Source organism: Eucalyptus grandis, chromosome 7 (genome assembly GCF_016545825.1).
Source record: "Eucalyptus grandis isolate ANBG69807.140 chromosome 7, ASM1654582v1, whole genome shotgun sequence".
Taxonomy (NCBI): Eukaryota; Viridiplantae; Streptophyta; class Magnoliopsida; order Myrtales; family Myrtaceae; genus Eucalyptus; species Eucalyptus grandis.
In genome coordinates, this window is record NC_052618.1 from 1,320,228 (window position 1) to 1,340,851 (window position 20,624).

Below are 20,624 nucleotides of genomic sequence, written 5' to 3' on the forward strand. Positions count from 1 at the left end.
AAAGCTCGCAAGTATGCTAGTAATGATATTTAATGGAAGGGACATGCTTGCCGATTGAACAACTCTCGAAAGACAGTAAATTTTTTTAATAGCAGGGCATATCCTTTGCATAAGCATTAGTTAATGGAGATATCCTTCCTTAAACATGAACTAGCAATCAGGTCAACCGAGAACTCAGGAGCCGTAATAATCAACAGAGCATGTGTAATAGTATGGTGTTGTGAAACTTGCTTAAGATTATGAAACAAATAGAAAAAACAACCCACAGGCTATTCTTGCTACTGCAACAGCTTTTACAGCAAAGAAACAAACTTCCTTGATCAATTTGAAGAATGACTGACTACGCATCTAAAATGTCTCTCTACCTTCTCTCGATCTCAAAGAAAATGCAAAGAAGAATATTTAGCTTGATCAGTGACTATCAGGAATAGCAACCAACTTCCTTTTCTTTTTAATTTCAGTTAGGTCAGACCCTAGTCACAGAAATTTTATAGTTACTAACGACATCTGGAAAATTGGAGGGAGAAACGGAGATACCAGAAGCCTAGAGAAATCAAGCCGTCCTCTCGTATTATTCCACCATCCAGTGATACAGCACCGTGATCTATGCAGACACAGGCCTGCTTCATGTGTTCTCTGGTGTCATAAACCTGCAACTTGCCAAAAAGCCGATAAAATAGTGTTTCTCGTAGACCAAGGCCTTCAGTTGTTCTTGTTGCCAAATGATCAAAGTCTATGTCGACCATGTTAACTGCATATCCCATGAAGCCTGGAGGGATTTCTCCACTAGGTAAGGTAGGATGAGGAAAAGCCAGTTTCCTTTGAGGATCGCAGCCTTCAATCTCTCCTCTGTATGGGCTACCAAAGGTTTATTGCAAATGAATGAGGAAATGCTTTCAAGAACTCGATTAAGTTGGTCAAGGAATATGATCTTCCATAACAGTAAATGCTATAAAATTATAAAAATACCACTTATGTACCTTATTTCCTCAAGACATATGACACGAAATTCACCACTAATAGACTTGCCAAGTTCAGCTGCTTTTGCATAAACAGCATTTTGGAGATCAACTTCTCCGTTTTTGTCATATGTCTCGAGACTAAATGCCATCTCGGAGTTTGTGCACACGATCCCGAGCATTTGATCTTCACCCAGATACTTGGCTAAGATCCTCCAAAATGGAAAATGCAGCTCTAAGTATCAATTTGTCTAAAAGGTGAAAAGGCTATTCGCAACATTGAACAAGTGGGTCAAATAGAAGGGTCAGTGATAGTTTACCTGCTAAGCTCAATATTGCAAATTGTTCCAAGAAGTGCAACCACACCAATGATGCCATCTCTAGATCCTCCATGTGGTCGTTCTGAAGCAAAATTTCTGATCAGTTCACAGAGAACGGAAGCCGCCGAGCCATCTCTGTTTTCTATCATGTCTGTCATTTCCTCTTTGGCGAAAAAGCAGTCCACAATGTTCAAAGGGGAAGGCCCTGCATAAACTGCAAAAGTTGGTCATCCACATAGACCTAACTTAGTGATGTAGGTCCTACTTTTCACAACTGGATTTGCTAGGCAAAGTGAATAATCGCACCCCAGGTGATTTTGGTGAAAATCAGCCATTAACTGAGCAATCATTTTCGTCCTAACTTGATTCAGATCTATATATATTGTATGTTGGAGTAAATGGCAAATCGTTTTCTCAAAAAGCATCACATTTCTTCATCTAGAGACAAAGATGATAATATGATGAGAGAGTCATAATATGACAATCAAAACATGGATTTATATTCTTTAAACTTCCCAAACTAAGTAGCCATAGGTCAGTGATATTGACAAGACCACAAGGACAAAGAAATGCGCATCATTGCAAAACAGTGTTGCATGCATTTATAAAAACCAATTATTATTCAGTAATAGAATTAACCAAGACAAATCACCTCCTAACTCCACCAAAGATTGCTCTATTTCAACCTTCCGGTCACGCAGCAACTTCAGTACCCTTTCCCGATGTTCAATGCGCGAACCAGTTTCCTCAAGAACCTGTGAGAGGCAGTAAGTGCAAGTCACAAGGCACAACTGACCACATAAGTATGTGAGAATGATGGGCATTAGCTGCAACTAACTGACCTCATTAGAACATGAAAGAAGCTTAAATTTAGAATCTTAAAGCCAGGTACTTAAAGAATAATTACGACTTCAAGATTACAATAGGAATTTACCCTTTCCCGATGTTCAATGCACAAAGCAGTTTCCTCAAGAACCAGTGAGGAGCAGTAATTGTACGTCACAAGGCACAACTGACCATATAAGTATGTGAGGATGATGGGCATTAGCTTCGACTGACCTCATTAGAACATGAGAAGCTTAAATTTAGAATCTTAAAGCCAGGTACTTAAAGAATAGTTACGACTTCAAGATTACAATAGGAATTTACAAACCACAAATAACCAGATTTATGAGAGGGATGTAATGTGCAATAAAGATCTAACACAATACCTCATTCTTGATGATGGAAAGAACATTCCCTATATTATTAGGGGTTGATTTGTCCTGTAGCATCATTATATTCGTATTTGGACATAAGGTTTGAATCTCATGCTGCAAATCTGAAGAAGGCTGAATGCCAATCTGTGTATACAAATCAAGTTCAGTAAATGTACCACTGCAAATTACCAACACATTACCAGAAATAAAACGTTGCGACCTTGATGCTCAAAGATAACTCTCGGTGACGAGAATGAACAGCAGAGAAGCTAAAGCAACCAGCATCTCGAGGGACAGTAAGTGAAGGAATAGTGCATCGCCCCTTTTGGAAAGCATATAAAGTGGTTGTTTTTGTAACGGATGAGTCCAGTTTTATGGAAAGTGTATGAAAATGGCCATTTTCCTCATCATTGTGGATATTCTCATCGAGATTACCCTCTGTATCCACAATTTCGAAGACGAAATTCTCTAGTTGGGAACCAGCCGCACAAAGCTGAGGCACCTGTAAATCATGCCAACATTAAAACAAGTTTCTGAAATTGAAATCATTGTGCAACTAGAAGCAGAAGACTATACTAACTGGTTCTGCAACTCTGAGCTCCCTTTTTTCTGTTTGGAGCTCTTCCTTGAATATTTCTTCACCGCCGGTTGTAACAGACAGCGATACTGTATGCAGGTAATGAATGTAGTTATCCCCAGACAGTCAGTAGTTGCTATAAGTTTGAAACTTAAAACACTTGATAGTACAAATATTGAAGCTTCACTTTCAGCACAGCTGCTACGTGATGACCATATAAAATCTATTGGAGTTTCCTTCAATATAGTGAAATGTAAATTCATACCCTCCAATGAACTTAACGAAATAGATAGTTGTTGGTAAAGAAATTGCACCTTTTCTAGATGCCTGGTACTTCTAATCCTTATTATAATAGTTTAAAATTATGAGAACATTTTCTTACACATACAGAAATATAGACTTTGACAAAAGATTTGGAATCACTATTATTAAGGGAACATTACATTCTCAGATCCTTACTCTTCTCCCTACCCACAAATCTGATTACTGACTCCATATTAAATCTTTAGCAAAATTATTATGATAGATGCTGTGTGAACATGAAATACAAACACCATAATTTTAGTTCCTAGCAATAAATATCATCAACTGATATGTCCCAGAAGCAAGATTAAAAGAAAACACCTTTTAAATAAAACTGTGTGATTTTGAGTCCACACCGCAGAAAGCCTGCACTCCAAGAAAAAGGACTCTTATTTACCTCATAAATTGGGAGTACCCAAATCTTTGTTTATAGGTGTCGTGTTAAGCTTCAATCGATCAACGCTACAATGAATAACTAAAGTTGATCGACCTGGAGTGTAAACTATACTAATTGAATAAACTGTATGGTCAATTCATAAGTTGAAGAAATAAAAGGTGACTCAATGTAATTATTTTAAAATATTGATTCATCGAGTCTACTAGTTGTATTATGGTAAATTGAAACTCAAACTTTGTTGTGGTTACAGTAAACATCAATATGTGTCGATGATGCTACCTCTAATGTTTCTTATGTTTTACATAATCGCTAAATTCTTCCCATTCCCAATTCAAGCAAGGTTAAAGTAATTTCATCAAGAGATACACGAAAAATTTCCAAAAAAAAAAAAAATGAACGAGTTTTAGGTTTATACTAGCAGGATTTTTTTAACCCTCATCAAGGAAAAGGAATTAATTTGAAAGAATAAAAACAGGTATAGATTAGTTTAGAATAAGGATGAAACTTTTCAGTAATAAAAGGTAATAATGATAGGCTGAGTATGTTTTTCTTTTACTATAGAATTTCTGAGTTATTTGCTTCTTGTAACTTTCTTTATTATATTGAGAGTGATAAGTCCACCCTTGGTTCAAAATAAACTGCATTGATTTAATGGCAATGTAGGAACTAAGAAGTTAGTTGTGATAATCAAAATTTAGCAATTTTCAAGAGATTAATGAGCTTTGCGTAGAAAAGAAAATGCCCTATCGATGATGAATCCCATAATAGTTTACGAAGTGATTTTAATGGTAGAAGGTTGGGATTATAATTAAGACCATGAATGGGCGCATTTTCGAATGGCCATAGGCCTAGTAGTAGCATTCTTGGTTGGAGGCTCAATCAGCAAATCAATATGTAATAATGAGCTGAGCTACAAAACTGCAAAAAGAGAAGGAAATATGCCTGAAAGTAAGTCTTAGCATACCACCTGCCCCCTAAATGGTGAATACATGATCACTCTATCATGTTCATTAAATTTAGATATAGCTTGTGAAAGTTATTGCAAGAATTTGAGCTATACTCTACTCCACTTTACTTGATGTTCTTTTGTAAACACAGTTTCCTTCAACTAAAGATTACCCAGAAAACGTTTGAAGAGATCAAAGTAAAAGTCCAAGCTACAAACTCAAGGTTCATACCATTTTGATTGTAACCTGCAGTAACTTTCAACATGCCACTGAGATGAACAAATCCATCATGATCCACCTGAACAAGGAATTTATTCCTTCTCTTAAATAATTTTCGACAGAGGCTAAACCATCAGCAATGCATATGCTGTTCCAAATATGGTATGAATACACAATACACCTCTACAATGCGCCAAATCTTTTTGGGCCACCGACATGCTATTTCATCGCTTGAACAGTTTATGCCCTATATCTAAAATGCCAGCAGGGTCATTCCCAATAATAACAACAGAAATGTAGGTAAATGTGGGAGCAAAATCACCACAAAGTTCCTGTTGCTTCAGTTAAACGCTCTCATGCACCTATGCAACTATGGAAAGATAAATGCCCTGACTAACATGCTGAATCGGTGTCAACAAAGGCCATCTTTGAAGCTTTGTCTGGGAGAGTGGAGGGAAGAAAATTTAGGTGTAACTAAACAAAACTTTGAATTTTCCTTCCAAACTCTCACAAAATCCGAATTCTTACCTACCCACTTTCCGCCCAAATTTTCATTTCCCCCATTTTCCTTCATCTCCCAAACATAGAATAAGAGAACAAATAATTAATTACAGAATTTACACAATAGCACCACAGGGAATCTGGGAAAGCACATCACCTTGTGCTTTTTACCCATCTGATCTTTAAGGGAAAATCCCTCAACCTTCAAAAGAAGTTCAGAGCCCTTCAAAGCATGATTTCCATAAGCATCAAACATCTGAAGGAAATGAATCAAACGAAAGACATAAGCAAGAGTGGCAAAAATTTCTTCTGCAAATATACAGCGAATTATTGGCTAAACATAATGCTATTCCAGTTTGGACCAGGTTATCTTACACTGCTTTTTCTGTCGTATGGTGAAGTTCTACAAGGTACGCAATTAAAAAGTTCAAAGAAGTTATGTCTCAGATACTTGTTATTTTTCAATTGAAAAGAGAAAGACCAGGCCTCAATTTCCATCCAATAAAATACCTTATGAAAGACTAAGAACTATACATGGCAAGTAAAATAATTGCCATTGCGGTCAGGAAAATGTACTGAGGACCACGACTATGCAATATGTGCACGCTAGTAACAGTCTGCACATGATTGAGTATTTTTCTCGTACAAATAGTGCTAGAAACTTCATTCACAATTGGGCTTAAGCACAAGGCTTGAGAGGATGTGCTTTTACCTCCAATTTGAGTTCTTGTACTATGCACCCAGGAAGCATTTGGATACTTCGCATGGATGGATGTGCCAACACTTGCCGCACATGTCCAGGAATAACTATGAGAATGTTGAGAAAATAATTTCCAGGCATATCAATAGCTAAACAATTAACAAATCTCACGCTCATGCTTGTAAAGGAATTTAATCCGGAATGCGATACCTTTACATGGTATAGAAATGGACAAAGATTCATCTGGTGGACATAAAAGCATTGTGCCCTCATAGTTTGGCCGGATGATGTCTAAATCCCCACTTTCTATTAGTATATCCTACACAATCAGAAAATCTGAGTTACCACAACAATGCTTGAGATACTACTATATCTCGATAGAGTTAAATTTTAGTAAAGTGTGCAAATCTGAGATGGGCCGGACATATTAAATAGATGCGCATGGCACCTTAATTCTTAGAGTCGTTTTGTCAGATGAAAGGCCTGCCTTCATTTTCTTTACACAAATCAACATGCCGTTACCCATCTTGAATTGCAAATTGACTTTTGGAGTTGATGGGAATGGAATGAGGTTCCCATATTTGTCATAACATGCAACATCTAAAGGTGAAAAGCATGATCCAACCCTGTCAAAATAGCCAACAAATTACATTACAAACCTGGAGCTCCACATATACAACAAGAGAGTAAAAAGTTGGTACTATCAAAAACTTCTTACCATCCTTACCTGACTCTAAGATGCTCATTCTTATCATAGCCCAAAAGTTGCCACCTTCCAACCTCAGCAGATGCAAGAACTGTCACTTCTTTTTCATAGTTTTTACAGCTTGTCTCATCCTGATCAAAAGTACATGTCAACAAAATTATGTTTGAGAGGTATTACACAATAAAAAGAGCATTTGGTGATAAAGTTTGTCCCTGTTTCTTTAGCTGGCCGAAAAGAGTTAAAAGATGCTTGCTTACCATATGCAACAGAAATTTATATATACCCGATTTCTGAAATAGTTCATGAGACTTGTGCTGCAAGGAAAAGATGTATAGACCATGATATCCTCTATAATAAGATGGTGTCACGCGAGATGAATAAAGAATACTTTCTCGACAAATATCAGAATCGCCACTGAATTTGACTTCCATTGACATTTCCATTTTATTTTTGACAATGTACTTCTGATCCAAGTTCTTCGGAGCAGTGGAGTAACTGAAATTTGCTGGCCGAACAATGGCTACAATTTCCTTTGGAGGGTCTTGTCCAGCAGGAATGGGTGCATGAACTGGTAACGCCTGAAAACAAAAAGACAAAAAAGAAAATATGAATAGGCTAGTAATATAGACGGAGGACAGATAAATCTCAATAGTATTCTCAGGTCAGCAGTTATTCTAAGGAGAAGGAACACAATATGTAACATCATGCAAAAAATCTCCTTAGCTCTTAAACCTTTCAGACCAACAGATTTCACCTAGATGCTATAAAATGCTCGAACAAGCTTATATAGGATGCTTCAAGAACTACTTTCTGCAGTCACCTGTGAATTGAAGATGGATTTACAAAACCCTAATTAGACACGTACCTCATGAATTCCTAACTCTTCACATTGGTTGGCATCTAGCAAGTCAATTGAAGATGGAGCTTTCAAGCGCTGCTTCTCCAACTGGCACTCCCACTCGAATTTTCCAACAGCTACTAATTGGATTTGGAAGCTCAAGATTGAGTAGAGACCACAAAGAATCGTGATTTTAGACATTATATGACATAAAGAAGTAAAATGACATTCAAATAATCAAATAGATACCTCTCCAGAGTCAATTACTCCGATAGGTATAGATACGTAACTCGAACCTCCAAGCAAATGTTTCCATCGTGCTTATTGAGGATGCAGCCTTTCTCATCAGGCACCCCTAGTGGCCTTTCACGCAAAATAATGCAGGGACAGCTTGTTAGCAGAATCTTGAGGTATCCAATCAGTTGATGAAAACTGAAAACACTTCAACCACAGAAAATCGAAAAGTGACTCACCTGCATATGATTCGTGCTTCCCCTACAGAGAGAAGACGGTCAAATCAATTAACCAATACACTTCATTGAATAGAATAGAGAAACATCGTCACAATGTATAAACTGTTTTCTCAATCAAGTTGAGGGATCTTCCGATCCGGAAATCCCCTATGAGCGAGATAGACAGACGGTTAAAACTTGATCCCAAGATTTTTCTCCAAATTAATACATGATCTAATTCTTTCATTTCAATCCTAGTGAGCATAAGTACTGACTGATGGTTTGAATGCAAAATGCTTCCACTGATCAATGTGGGACACTTCTAAGGAACCTCCTTTTCTGTCCAAGTCTCCTTGGAAAACATAATAAAAATCAAGTCATTGATGGTGAAATAAATTGTCTGAAAAATCATTTGACTACTATGGAATAGGCACCGGTTTGAAACTTAGAGTTACCATAGAAGCTACAATGTCTGTACATATTAGATGCAGAGTATCTCTTTATGCTTCGAATCGCATGCTCAAATAAAAAATTTATTCTGTTTCAGTATAAACGTTATCTGTTAGACATACTGAGATAATCTAACATGCCCACAATAAAAGTATCTTTTCGCAGAAAGCTCGAAGTAAAAGCAATTAAATAAACGCAGGTATATCATTTCTTACCACCTCCATCTCCTTGAAGTCCTTCAAGCAAAAAATATTCCAGAGTAGCATAGACATTCTTCTTGTGCACTCCGGCACATGCCCCTTTGAGAATTTTGATTTTCTGGCCAGATCTCCAAGACACTCCCTTCCTTTTCATCCGACGGTGCACTCTCACAACTAAGATATAAATTTTTATATTAACTAATTGCACCATGAGCAGCAAAGCAAACAAATAATAGGTAAAACAGGAAGTAGTGTGGTCAAAGAATTTCAAATAATATCAAACATTTTGCGCAAGACAGGAAAAGACTGAATAGCGAACCACTATCATGTGACATAGCAGAACTTCACCGGTAATCCACCAGATTATGATATATATCACTTCTACATACCGTTAGATGATACACCAAGTGCCTTCTTGTTTCCAGGGTTGATTATGAAAACAGCTTGGTCCTCGCCGCTGTCAACCTCTTCATCATAACGATCATGCATTTGGATAATCCAATCAGAATACTCCTTTTCCAGTTGCAAAGGAGTCAACAACTTCTCTTCTCTGTAGATTTTAACATTTATTCCTAGATAATGGACAAAAATTCATTAAGGACTTTGGAGTGGAAACCACGTAAGTTTAAGTTGAAGATAGTGGAAATATGTACAAGCATGACCTTTTACTCCATCAAGAGGCCTGCCAATTTTTCTAAGAGCACTGGTAAATGGGCTGTGCTGGGCCAGATCTGTCTGTCAAAAGAATGGAGCATTGAGCATCTCTATATGAAAAGTTCCACAAGAAGATGAGCTATTTACATTTCTCAAGCAATTTAGATGATGACTATACGTCCTTCAACCTATTTTTGGTCCTTTGATTTGACAGAATATTGAAATATCAAAACATGCATTCATCTACTAGCTTAAGCTTTCAGAACAATTGATAGTGATCTTATAAAATCTCACATGGTATCAGAGTAGGAGGTCCTAATTCCGAATCTTTTCAAACCCCTATTTGCCTCCCAATGAAATTTTTTCATGCTTAATACTCAGCAAAAAAGACCAAACTAAGCATGAGGGTGAGTGATAGGATATTAAAATATTAAAACACGCATTTATCTACTAGCTTAAGCTTTTAGAACAATTGATGGTGGCAGTCTTACAAAATCTCACACATAAACTCTTTTGCTAAAGCAAAGTATTTCAAGTAATGAACCACTTACATAAGATAGACATGTTTCGGTTTCGATGTTTTCCAAAAGTACATTATTTACTTATCAAACAAAGAGTCAGCTCAACAGATACTAGACAAATGAAGAACCAAAAGAAAAGGAAGTAAAGAAGACCTGTCTTTGAAATGTTGATCATCAAACTTTTGTCATTTATCATTAATTGAATTTAAAAAATTTATTAAATTATTTTAAGATGTCATAGAAAAGGTACTCATCCTAAAATCTACAAACGGCAACTCAAAAACCTTTAAATTTTAGTAAGAACAATATTTTACTGCAAAGGCTTACAGCTACTGTGTATGCATACTTCTAACCTCCTCTCCAGCTAGGTAACAGCGATGAGAAAGATTGGAAACATCACTGTCAACTGACAAATAACAGACGAATGACAACATGTTTTGCCCTGAGATATAACACTGAATTCATATGTGCTAATATGACAACATAAAGAGGTCTCAACTCTGATCAAACTTATGACAGCCACATTCAAAATGCTACCATTTTATCCATGAAGAAGCCACATTCCTACCAACACACATCAAGAAATTTCAGAAGAATCCCTCTGGCAACATTCAAAATGCTACCATTTTATCCATAAAGAAGGCACATTCCTACCAACATACATCAAGAAATTTCGGAAGAATCCCTATGGAAAGACATGAATTAGCTGGAGACATTTTTTTTTTTTTTTTTTGTGTTCCTGCTCTGGTTTGCACCTCCAAAACCGCACACTCTGTTTGGCCTTGCTACGAGAAATCTCTAGTTCCTAGTCCATATGTTTTCAGTAGATTGAAGCATTTGAAAGTCTTAAGTTACATAAAAATGTCAGAACTGGGACCACTAAGTATTCTAATAATGAAAGCCTGATGGCCCATGAATAGGCAGTAGAGTTCCCCTCACCTTGGAAGGTGTTGGAGAAAATCCAGCATCAGTCTCTGCATCATCAAAATATAAGTAAGACATCTCATGATGTATAGAATTAAAGAAAATGCAGTCCCACTAGATAAGAAAGGTCCTAATAATCAGTGATAACCATACCAATAAAACATTTAACTCTAAAGAAAGATCTCCTGAATAAGTGAGCTTTATCTCCTTTCTTATGTCTCTCCATGAATGGAAGCAAACCCTGTAGTAGAAAGCAACTATGAGAACATTACTTACCACAGTTAAAGAGAGACAGTGGACGCATCAAATACTTGACAATGACGCTTGATTTAACCCAAAATTTTCAATTACATCAAGTTTCTCAGACAGGACCTTCTCAATGTGCACATGAAATTTTTATAAGATAAGCCACAATATGTTTAGTATTTGTGTTTTCTTGTGAATCTTGTCAGAAATTCCTTCATTTTGGAAGAAATCTTAAGTTTGATGATATTTCACAATATACGAAATGAATTACAAAAAACCTTGACTGTTAATAGAGTGAAAATCGAGAAAAATACAGGTATAAGCATGTTTCTTGCAAAATGCTTCTTATTAGCTGACTCACTAGCTTGGAGAAGATGATGTCAACATTTGCATATATGCACTAAAAGGGAGGATAAGAAATGATCAAAATGCAATTGACGTGGGCAAAGATCTGAAACAAGAAAAGTTCATTTTGGTGGTTGTCATAGACATAATGGGTTGCCATGGGCATTTGCTGGATGTAAAAGCACATAGACATAGACTAAAGTTTTGGGCAAGATTACCTACCAAGGAAAGAGGAAGAGCATGATTTGGTGGGGTTACCATTTGAAAAATTTACTAGAGTTGATAACATGAGTTGCACTGAAGCACAACAGCAAAGAAGTTTTGAAATGTCGGGATGTCATTTCACCATTGTTCTAACATGCAACGCACACAACCGGTTACATGATGTCTTCTATTCCCAGCACAGCAGCCACAACATAGAGGTAAGAAAATGGTCTCATCAAACCTATAAACCAGCCTGGCCAAAAATAAAAAACTTATAAACCAGCCTAAGAAGTTATACTTAATACCAGCTTTAAACATGACCGGGTTTGCTTAAAATTCATGCGAGGAATGAGCAACGACTGTTTGACCTTTCATATTAGGGCAACTAGAGGCAAGAAATATGGATCACACAAACTCCATCTGTTGAATATTTTAATCAGACTTTTTCCAGGTTTGCAGAATGCTTGCTTTCTTGATGTATCCATTACATGAGCAATTGCAGTCATAGTCGTCCAACTTCCGAAAGGATAACCATGGGGCCAGGTGTCTAAACCTCGCTTCTTGGATGGTTTGTGGAAAATGGATTATGCAAGACTACTGGGCCACTAGATCTAGATAGTGACAAAAAAGAGGTTTAAATATCCATCTGTTAACTGGGGGCTGTATACAAAAGGATAAAGGCTTGAAGATGTGTGATCAATAACAATGTAAGCTGTACTATTTTGGAGCAGCATAAGTTTTAAGGACCGTTAAATGTGCTATTGCTTCTAGGCATTTAAGCCTGCAACTCACTATCCTTATCTTATGTAATGCAAGGGAGATGCCTGGGCTTTTCGTTTCATCAGCTTTTTTTAGTTTGATTATAATATCCAAAAAGATCCACAACTCACCCAGCAAGCATCTGGAAGCAGTCGGCCAAGACGTCGGATTGACACTCGACTGAAAGATTCATAGCTTTCAGCCAGTCTGCATCCATCAGCTTCTAACTTCTCTAAGATTCTCTCAATGTTTTCCTTCCCCTGGAGTACTTATATTAAGAACTTCCTCCACAGGAAACTGAAAAGAAAAGAAACTATAAGAATATACTGCCATACCTGAACAACAGGAAAGTAGACACACTTCAGGCAAGCATTAGCCTCGTGAATTGCTGTGGAACCTGAAAAGTATTGCAGCTTTTATATTAGAGAAAAGCACAATCTAAGTGACATTCTTAGGTAAAACTAGTACTAAAAGCATTGATGCCAACAGATGAAAGAAGGGCCTAAGAAAGATAAAAGGTGGACAACCTAGAATAAAAGATGATATAACTCTGTCTCCTCTTCGATAAAGAATGGGACAGAGAACTACAGAAACTTACCTAGTTTTTTATTTGCGTCAGTGTCCTATGTGATTGAAAAATGGACTTGAATTATAAAATCAGGACCATTGCATGAATGCAAGTTGGTAATTGCAACCTCCCTCCTTCAATTTCAGCTAAATCAATACCATTAACCTGACAAAGCACAAACTTATTTCACGGTGCAAAAAGCTTACTTTGAGATCCCATTAAGCCATAATGGGTACTATTTTTTCAACAAACCATACACTATGACACGCTCATATCATAAGCGTCTAAATAGCAAACCTTCTCAAATTAGTTTATATATTTGTAGGCATAGCAAGAACACAAAATCCGAAATTGTTAATAAATCTGAACGACCTAGTTACATAGCTGGATTGTGCCTTTTCTATCCCAATATTAAGAATGTACAAAACTACCTGTTCATAGTGGACAAAAAAGACAAAAGCAATAATGCGTATTATTGTTTCTGCAAACCATACACTATAAAATAGCAAGCCTTCTCAAATTACTTAATATATTTGTAGGCATAGCAAGAACAAGGAAATCTGAAATTGTTTGTAAAGCTGAACAACATAGTTACATAGCTTAATTGAGGCTAGCTAGCTAAAAAGTAAAAGCATTATGTGGCCATAGGAGTTAATATTAGAGTCCACCGTACTAACGGTGCATTCCATACCTCGAAATGGACTGGTCTGATAGTCCTCCTCAAATTCGACAAACCATCACACTGCAAACATTCAAATTAATTAGATATAAATCAAATTCAGGCATCCTATGTAATCCTTACAAAGAAGAAGCAAACTTGCATAACTCTGAAAAACCATTTTACCTACTACTTGCTATCTTAGACATTGCTCTACCTTGATATCCCCAGTAATCCAGAAAGTCAGTAACAGTTATGAATTCACCAGAAGGGAGAACTCATTAGCATAGTTTTAAATCATAGCGAGGAGTAATACTCTAAAAAATATTGACCAAAGCCATACCCCCACATTGGCCACAATGCTAACTGAACCCAACTTTGTGGTCAGTAGTAGCATTTATGAACATTGTGCAGTGATGGCATTATAGCATTATTGCATGTGCCATAGCAGTAACTTTTCATAGGAGCAACACAGTAATTATGATACTGTATTGATATTCTATTTGGCAAAATCAACAGCAGTGTTTGATTTACTCCAATTTCTGCAGTACTTAAACTTTCCACCACCACAAGTCCAGGCAACGAAGATGACATAACGCAGATCTGTCTGAAAAATCTAGCAAAACTCTTTAAAATGTTAGAAAATTGAGACATCATTTTAAATTTCAAAAAAGTGATACGACTCCTTCCCAAATTTAGCTGATGAACCCCATAAAGCCAAGAGAAAAAGACCAGCATGACTTTCTCCACTTGTAATGAAATAACATCTCTATAAAAGTCTTGTCGAAGAGTGCCCTGAGGCACTTACTAAGCATACTTGTATGAAATGTTTCAATTTCTAAAGCATTAACTACACATAACAAAAGTAAAACAGTGCATAAAGAATGGTGAACTTTCCTCAATCTGTAGCTTAACAAGAGCCCTGCAGACACTCTTTAACAAAACCCTAAGCAAAAATAGATATGATTTCAGCAAACCTGAACGTATGGGAAATAGATGTCCTTCAGCTTGCACGAGAGTTGATATAGATTCACGTTTTTCATTCTAGGCTTGAAAATCTCAACCTGTACAGATTTTATACGACAAGAATGCATGAAAACATCACAATGTATTGTCTAGGTATCGAGAATTCACAATATTTACCACCTTGTGACAAATCAAGAAATACCTGAAAATTTTACCAGCAGAATGTGTTTAGAATAATACATAAAATTCATTAACTACATATATATGCCCAAGGCAGTACACGAAAGAAATAAAATATTTGCTTCAAACTTCATAGTAGAGGCTTTCCCCCATCAACAGACACCGACATGCATGAAGAGGTGTTCTATCAATCTTTATCAACTTCAAACTGTTCAAAGAGTTATGTCTCAACTCACAGTAGCCGCCAGTTTATGTGTTTCATAATCCTTGTGAGGGTGTTTCATCTCTCGCTCACGTATAGTTCTCAACTCGCCTCACATCTTATACACTTTAAATTCTCCCTATCTCCTCCCACTGCCTAACGTCTTCTTTAAATATTTCAATCATATATCTCGAAAAAAATATCTATTTTATCGCCACTATATTAAAGTGACATAATAGACAATCTAAAGCCTAGGATTCCCTCAAGAAGATTGACTTTGCCTTGAGAACAAAGTAAAGACATGACCTGAGGAAGTCTTCGACTGGCATAATCAGAGAATCTAGAGCCTAATAGTCACTCAAGACGGCTGACCTATGACTACTTCCAAGTCCTGTGCCGTGGCCAAGCCAAAAACAAATTTATAGAGCAATGGAGGTTACGTAAAACGACATGCTTTCAATGGATGATGCCCGGTCAGAGCATGACAGATAACATCCTAGACAATGGTTTTTACCAGGTTTGTAGAGATTAGCTGAGTAAAACCTTCCCAGGAAAAAAAAAAAACACACACAGGCAAAAATTTAGTTGCAAATATAAAAAGAAAAGACGTGCATATGCACCATGAAATGTCCAATGAGTCAATGCGATTGACACTGAAATACCACAATAGAAAGAATTTATTAAAAGAAGTCTACCTTCGTGAAGCTTCCTTGAGGTGCTCTTGCGCTTTCATTTTCTGAAGGAACCCTGACGCCACCATCAGTCTGAATAAACGACAAAGAAAATGATGACGGATTAAATAAATCTATGTACGGAACCTAAGGGAGTCCAGTCGAGAGAAAAATATGACAACAATGAAGAAATCAGTGATCTTGCATACTTTCCAAGAGTGTTGAGAACCAGATCTGCTCAATAGAGCTTCTCTCTTCAGATGTAACGTGTATACTCTTTTAGATTGCATAGTCTTGGAAGAAACCATGGCATGCCTGTAAGTCGTTAAAAGGTAAAGAGGTGTAAATTACCTCCACAAAATATAATGGACTACCAGTTTCTACAACTACAATACTCTGGAATGTACCTTCCCAAATGCATAGAGGCAATTGGTCCTCCAAATCCAAACAAGCCAAAGAAAGGCTGCACCACGCTCAACAAATTATCCAGAAAATAGAAGCAATTTAAACTTTTAGAGATTCAACACGGTTTAATTTTCCCCATTCAAATCCATGTCCAGCACGTGGAAAGGTGAATTGTCAGCTAGTTAGGAACATACTGTTGACTTCTCTCATATAATTCCGACTCATTGAAAACAGAAGTTTGTGTTTGCTTTTTATCGGGGGAGGATAGGGAAAAAATGTTTTTTGTATTTCAACGAAGCTAATGCTGCATGGCGCAATGTTGCTTTGAAAATTAATTCCGCCTATGAGAAGTGGAAGGTATCGGCAACATTTTCAGGAAGAGGAAGTTGATTCTTTAAGAACATTGATTATGCCAGGACATACTTGACAGTGTATGAATATGGCAGCGGAAAAATCGATTCACTCTAATATATTGCAGTCAACCAATCGTTCACATGTGATATTAGCTTGCATCAATTTACATCTCCTGAAAATACCAATGGATTCCTGCAACTAGCAAAAGGACATTTTGCATGTCTTTTTCATGCAGAGACTACAATATTCAATTAATGTCACGTGTTTGAAGAGAAATTACCATTAGATACGGAGGTTTTCCACCTACTGCCTTAACTTTATACTTTCTGTGAAGTGAGGCACCCATCTTTCCCCTAGACAAAAAGAATGAACACAAATCCACGAAAAGTTACAAAAAGAGAATGAAATCAGAAACCAAGGCTTGCTAGTGGATGGAATTTAATCTTGTAGTTAAGCATATCTGTTTCTAAAAATAAAATAAAAAAAAGTTCTGTTCTATCAAGTATATTTCTATTAGGAATAACTGGAAAGGATACAGTCAGTTTTCTCCATGAAGAAGCCATCATTTTGCATTTAAGTAGCACCAGCCTCTTTCTGGAAATAGATAATTGACTCAAGTAATCATCTGAAGACGATGTAACTCCACATTATCAAAGCATGTTCAAAAAGTCATGTCGCCAATGTTATTTCTTCGTTTTCAACTAGATAACCAAAATTTACCCAAAGCACAGAATTCTCTCCTAAAATTCTGTCCCCTCAAGCCAAGATACAGTTTATGGTGTAAGTTGCCATGGACAAGTGAGTGTGTGGGTGCGTGTGTGGGTTCGGGTTAAATAGGGAAGAAAAAACATTGCTTTAGAGTACTCAATACCACTTTGCTATAGAGTTCTCATCACTGTCATCCATTCCAGGGCCAGTGTCAAAGATGGAGATCTTTTCATCAGATATATCCAAGCTGCAATTTCAAAACAATAGTGAGTCAGGCTCCAAAGTTCAAACCCAACAAAATTTCAATAAGAATGCAACTAGCAGAAGCATCAAGATGAAAGATTAAAATATAGTTAGCCCATGATCATATGGCATCAAACGCCCATCATGTTGAAGTAAATGCAACAATCTCCATGTGAAACTTATGATTCATAATATATGGCTGAAAGATGTCTGCATCTGCATCGATGAAGTCCTACGTGGTTCAGACTTAAAGAAGAGTTTTGCTGGCAATTAGCAAACTGGCAGCGATACTTCCAAACAAAGGAAAAGCTTCAATGTTGTTTTCCATTACTCTCATTTATTGTTCACTAATTTAGTTGAAACAACAAGAATGCATGTTTACAATTGTTCATATTTATCCAGTAAACAAGTCATCAATCACCTCCTGTAGATTTGCTTAGTATAAAATTTCTATTTGAAAAGAAAAGGTTCCTTTTATAGGAGAAGTTCTAAGATGCACCCAGTTCAACAACTAGATCAATGCAAAGAAGCATCATCCTTCGTACAGCTTCCACCATAAGCCACAATATGGATTCTAATGTTCCACAAATTCTCAGCCTTAAGCCACAAAAGGGTCGATGTTCCAATCCTAATGGTAACGTGACAAGATCAAGAAATCACCTAATCAATCTTTTAGATTTCAGGGGATTAGCCCATACAGCTTGCAAGGAATTATCCTGGCGAAAGGAGCAGCAGTCAGTTTGGCATCAAACAGGGATTATAACTTCCAAAATCATCAGGACAACTTACTATCAAATCTGCAAGAGCAGTTTCAAAAGTATATTCTTCAGGTAGCTCCTTCAACAATTCCGTGTCAGGCGTTAAATCCCACATATTCTGTGAGAGATTTCACGCATATATCAATGCAATCGCTTGAAGAAGCACAGAGAACTAGAGAAACTCCATCATAGCATGCGTCATGTGTTCAAAGGCCATGATACACCTCCCCCCCAAAGGGTACTATCAAAATCCACAACAAGAGAACTCCTAAAAGGCAAGTGAAAGTGATACCCATTATGCAGAAAGGAATAAAATACTAACCTCAAAAGTATCAGTTGTGTTGCCAGAGCCATCCTAATTGGAAAAAGACAATGCATACAAAAGAACAGTAAAATAAGTAGAGCCATTAAAGTGAATATGCACGCTCTCAGTAAATTAGAAGACAGAGCAAGCGAACAACATATGACTTTTGCCCAATACTCACGTGAAGACGCAAGATGTGGCGCTTGTGAGGCTTAAAGTTGTCGAAAATAATTCGACTTTTGATCCGGTTGCCATTTGCATCTTCGAGATGCAACTCATTACTCTCCCATGCGATGGGACGCTTCAACCTTAGCGATGGATCTTGCGCTTTGGCTCGATTGTACCTTTCTTTGGCCATCAGCATGAAATCTCCGGAGGCCATCGTCGGGTTGGGTTCCCTTAACGCGATTCCCAGGGTAGTCCCATTAGGCAACAATATGGTGAATCTATATATCCTGTCGATATCACCATCATTCATCGCCTGCTCCGCAGGCCTCTTCCTGATGCTCCCGCAATTCTGGCTTGGCTCCATCCTTTAGCCAGCCCGAAACCTGTCATGGTGCAAAGAAGAGCAGAGGAAACAACCATCACCCCCTCAACACATTTGACTGTAGAGGTTCAAAACTGCATGCACGATTTCAGAAAAGATCATATTTTTCGTGATTTTCCCTTTCCCCTACTAACATTCTTTCCCGTCTTTTCGTTATCCCACAAACCAAACGAACACGCGTCACCAGGATATTGTAAACACGAGAACATTACGCGAATTAGCTGATAAAATGATCGCTCAAGCAGGGCTCGAACGCGGGTCGGCAGAAGCGGGTAAGAAGCCAGCCAACCCCTTTCCGGCGTGCGTAACGTCCTCGCCAACCGACTCCCAGCTCCGGCGATAGGAGAAAGTAGTTAAACCCCGGGCACACGTCAGGATCAACGAGCTGCCGATCGAAGCTCAAGCGACACGTTCCCCGCAAGAACGTCGGAAAAGCCAAAAAAGGCGGAAGGTTGCCTGAGGGAGCGGAGGCAATGCAGCATAACAGAGGTAGAGCCCCCCGCTCTCCCGCCTCCCTCACCCCGGCAGCAGCTACAACCGTCGTCCTGCGCGATCCTCGACCTCTCTCGAGGGTGTCCAGGAAGGACGGAGGAGGAAGAGAGAGAGAGAGAGTCGCGGCGCTGCGGGAGACGAAGAAGACGAAGAAGACGAAGAAGATGGAGACGAAGACGACGAAGCGCGACGTTCTCTGCACTCCCCTGCAACCGAATGGTCGTACCTGTACCTGACTGGTGTTGCTGCCGCGCCGATGGAGGACAGGCCCCTTTGAGATCGCGCCACGTGGGACGTGGCAACAGCGACCGGCTTGATGGCATTGAAGCTTTCCTCCTGCAAATTTGCCGCTAATGTAACCAGATCAATTACCTTTTAGTTATGATTATTGGATTCTTTTTTTTATCATTTTTATTGTGAAATATTCGAAATATCAAAATAAGAATTTAAAATAGATCTTGTTTTAAATTAAAAAATATATATATTAATTTTAAAAAATGAACTAATGTGATTATAGATGTTTCAAATAAGAATCTAACATTATTGACCAGCAAAATATTTTAACTAATTGGCAGCTAAGGCCGGGAGGGTTGCCAACGCCTATACAATGACCTCGCCTCTAGTTGGTGAAAGTCACCAACCTTTGCCGCCGCCCCACCGGCAATGGGGTGGTGACTCTATGTTTCTCCTTTTTGCTGTTTTTTTTTTCAAGAAAATAAAAAAAGGAAAAAGACAAAATTTCAAAAGACAAAATTGCCTTTCATAGCCAATGAGTTCAAACCCTTCTTTGAAATTGATATGGGCACTTCAAGCCTTTATTTGATAAAATAAGGGCATTTCAAGTCCTTATTTGAAATAATGTCTATTTTAATATCTTATTTTAAATTAATATGAGCACTTTGAATCCTTATTTGAGAAAACGATAGACTGTGGGCCATTGCTAAAAAAAAAAAACCCACTTCAAACCCTTATTTGAAAAAAAAAAAAAAAAATTGACATTTTAGGTCATTGTTGAGAATTTTCCCTTTTTATTGTGATATAAATTATATATTTTTGTTTTTCTATTAGTTCGGTTTAGTTTGATGGAAGATAAAAACTAATAGATATTACCTTTGAACACATTAATATATTAGTTCGCTTTTAT

At 37.5% G+C, this 20,624-nt stretch overlaps 2 protein-coding genes across 3 annotated transcripts; both read right to left on the bottom strand.

Annotated features, from left to right (window-relative positions):
* Window positions 1-454: 454 nt before the first annotated feature.
* Window positions 455-10,945, bottom strand: LOC104432128 (structural maintenance of chromosomes flexible hinge domain-containing protein GMI1-like). Its single transcript, XM_039316951.1, has 20 exons — window positions 10,883-10,945; window positions 9,431-9,503; window positions 9,158-9,340; window positions 7,916-7,962; window positions 7,694-7,810; window positions 7,086-7,406; window positions 6,850-6,959; window positions 6,571-6,748; window positions 6,333-6,441; window positions 6,135-6,229; window positions 5,580-5,678; window positions 4,934-5,000; window positions 3,059-3,144; window positions 2,699-2,980; window positions 2,491-2,622; window positions 2,214-2,333; window positions 1,932-2,034; window positions 1,280-1,484; window positions 981-1,172; window positions 455-858 (listed from the first exon to the last, which is right to left on the bottom strand). The coding sequence occupies exons 1-20, from the start codon at window positions 10,943-10,945 to the stop codon at window positions 498-500; spliced, it is 2,943 nt and encodes a 980-aa protein (XP_039172885.1). The 3' UTR covers window positions 455-497.
* LOC104417888 (structural maintenance of chromosomes flexible hinge domain-containing protein GMI1) lies at window positions 9,286-19,681 on the bottom strand. Of its 2 annotated transcripts, XM_039318338.1 has the most exons (18): window positions 19,201-19,681; window positions 18,620-18,989; window positions 18,457-18,489; window positions 18,166-18,252; window positions 18,037-18,092; window positions 17,297-17,380; window positions 16,706-16,778; window positions 16,074-16,129; window positions 15,876-15,981; window positions 15,691-15,759; window positions 14,625-14,711; window positions 13,681-13,731; window positions 12,757-12,818; window positions 12,553-12,681; window positions 11,021-11,108; window positions 10,883-10,917; window positions 9,431-9,499; window positions 9,286-9,340 (listed from the first exon to the last, which is right to left on the bottom strand). In XM_039318338.1, exons 2-13 carry the CDS (start codon window positions 18,968-18,970, stop codon window positions 12,783-12,785), a joined length of 1,089 nt encoding a protein of 362 aa, XP_039174272.1. In that variant the 5' UTR covers window positions 18,971-18,989; window positions 19,201-19,681; the 3' UTR covers window positions 9,286-9,340; window positions 9,431-9,499; window positions 10,883-10,917; window positions 11,021-11,108; window positions 12,553-12,681; window positions 12,757-12,782. The 2 variants fall into 2 exon arrangements, with proteins under 2 accessions (XP_039174272.1, XP_039174273.1); XM_039318339.1 differs by lacking the exon at window positions 9,286-9,340 and having other exon boundaries at window positions 9,430-9,499.
* Window positions 19,682-20,624: the final 943 nt, after the last annotated feature.

Excerpts from the sequence above, each read along its gene's own strand:
- LOC104432128 (XM_039316951.1), bottom strand. The coding sequence starts at position 10,945 with ATGTCTTACTTATATTTTGATGATGCAGAGACTGATGCTGGATTTTCT. Across the intron at positions 2,623-2,698 it reads AGTTATCTTTGAGCATCAAG|ATTGGCATTCAGCCTTCTTC; the intron begins GTCGCAACGTTT and ends TTGTATACACAG. Across the intron at positions 2,035-2,213 it reads GCATTGAACATCGGGAAAGG|GTTCTTGAGGAAACTGGTTC; the intron begins GTAAATTCCTAT and ends TGCCTCTCACAG.
- LOC104417888 (XM_039318338.1), bottom strand. The coding sequence starts at position 18,970 with ATGGAGCCAAGCCAGAATTGCGGGAGCATCAGGAAGAGGCCTGCGGAG. Across the intron at positions 16,779-17,296 it reads GAGAACTCTATAGCAAAGTG|GGGAAAGATGGGTGCCTCAC; the intron begins GTATTGAGTACT and ends CTTTTTGTCTAG. Across the intron at positions 15,760-15,875 it reads GTTCTCAACACTCTTGGAAA|ACTGATGGTGGCGTCAGGGT; the intron begins GTATGCAAGATC and ends TCGTTTATTCAG.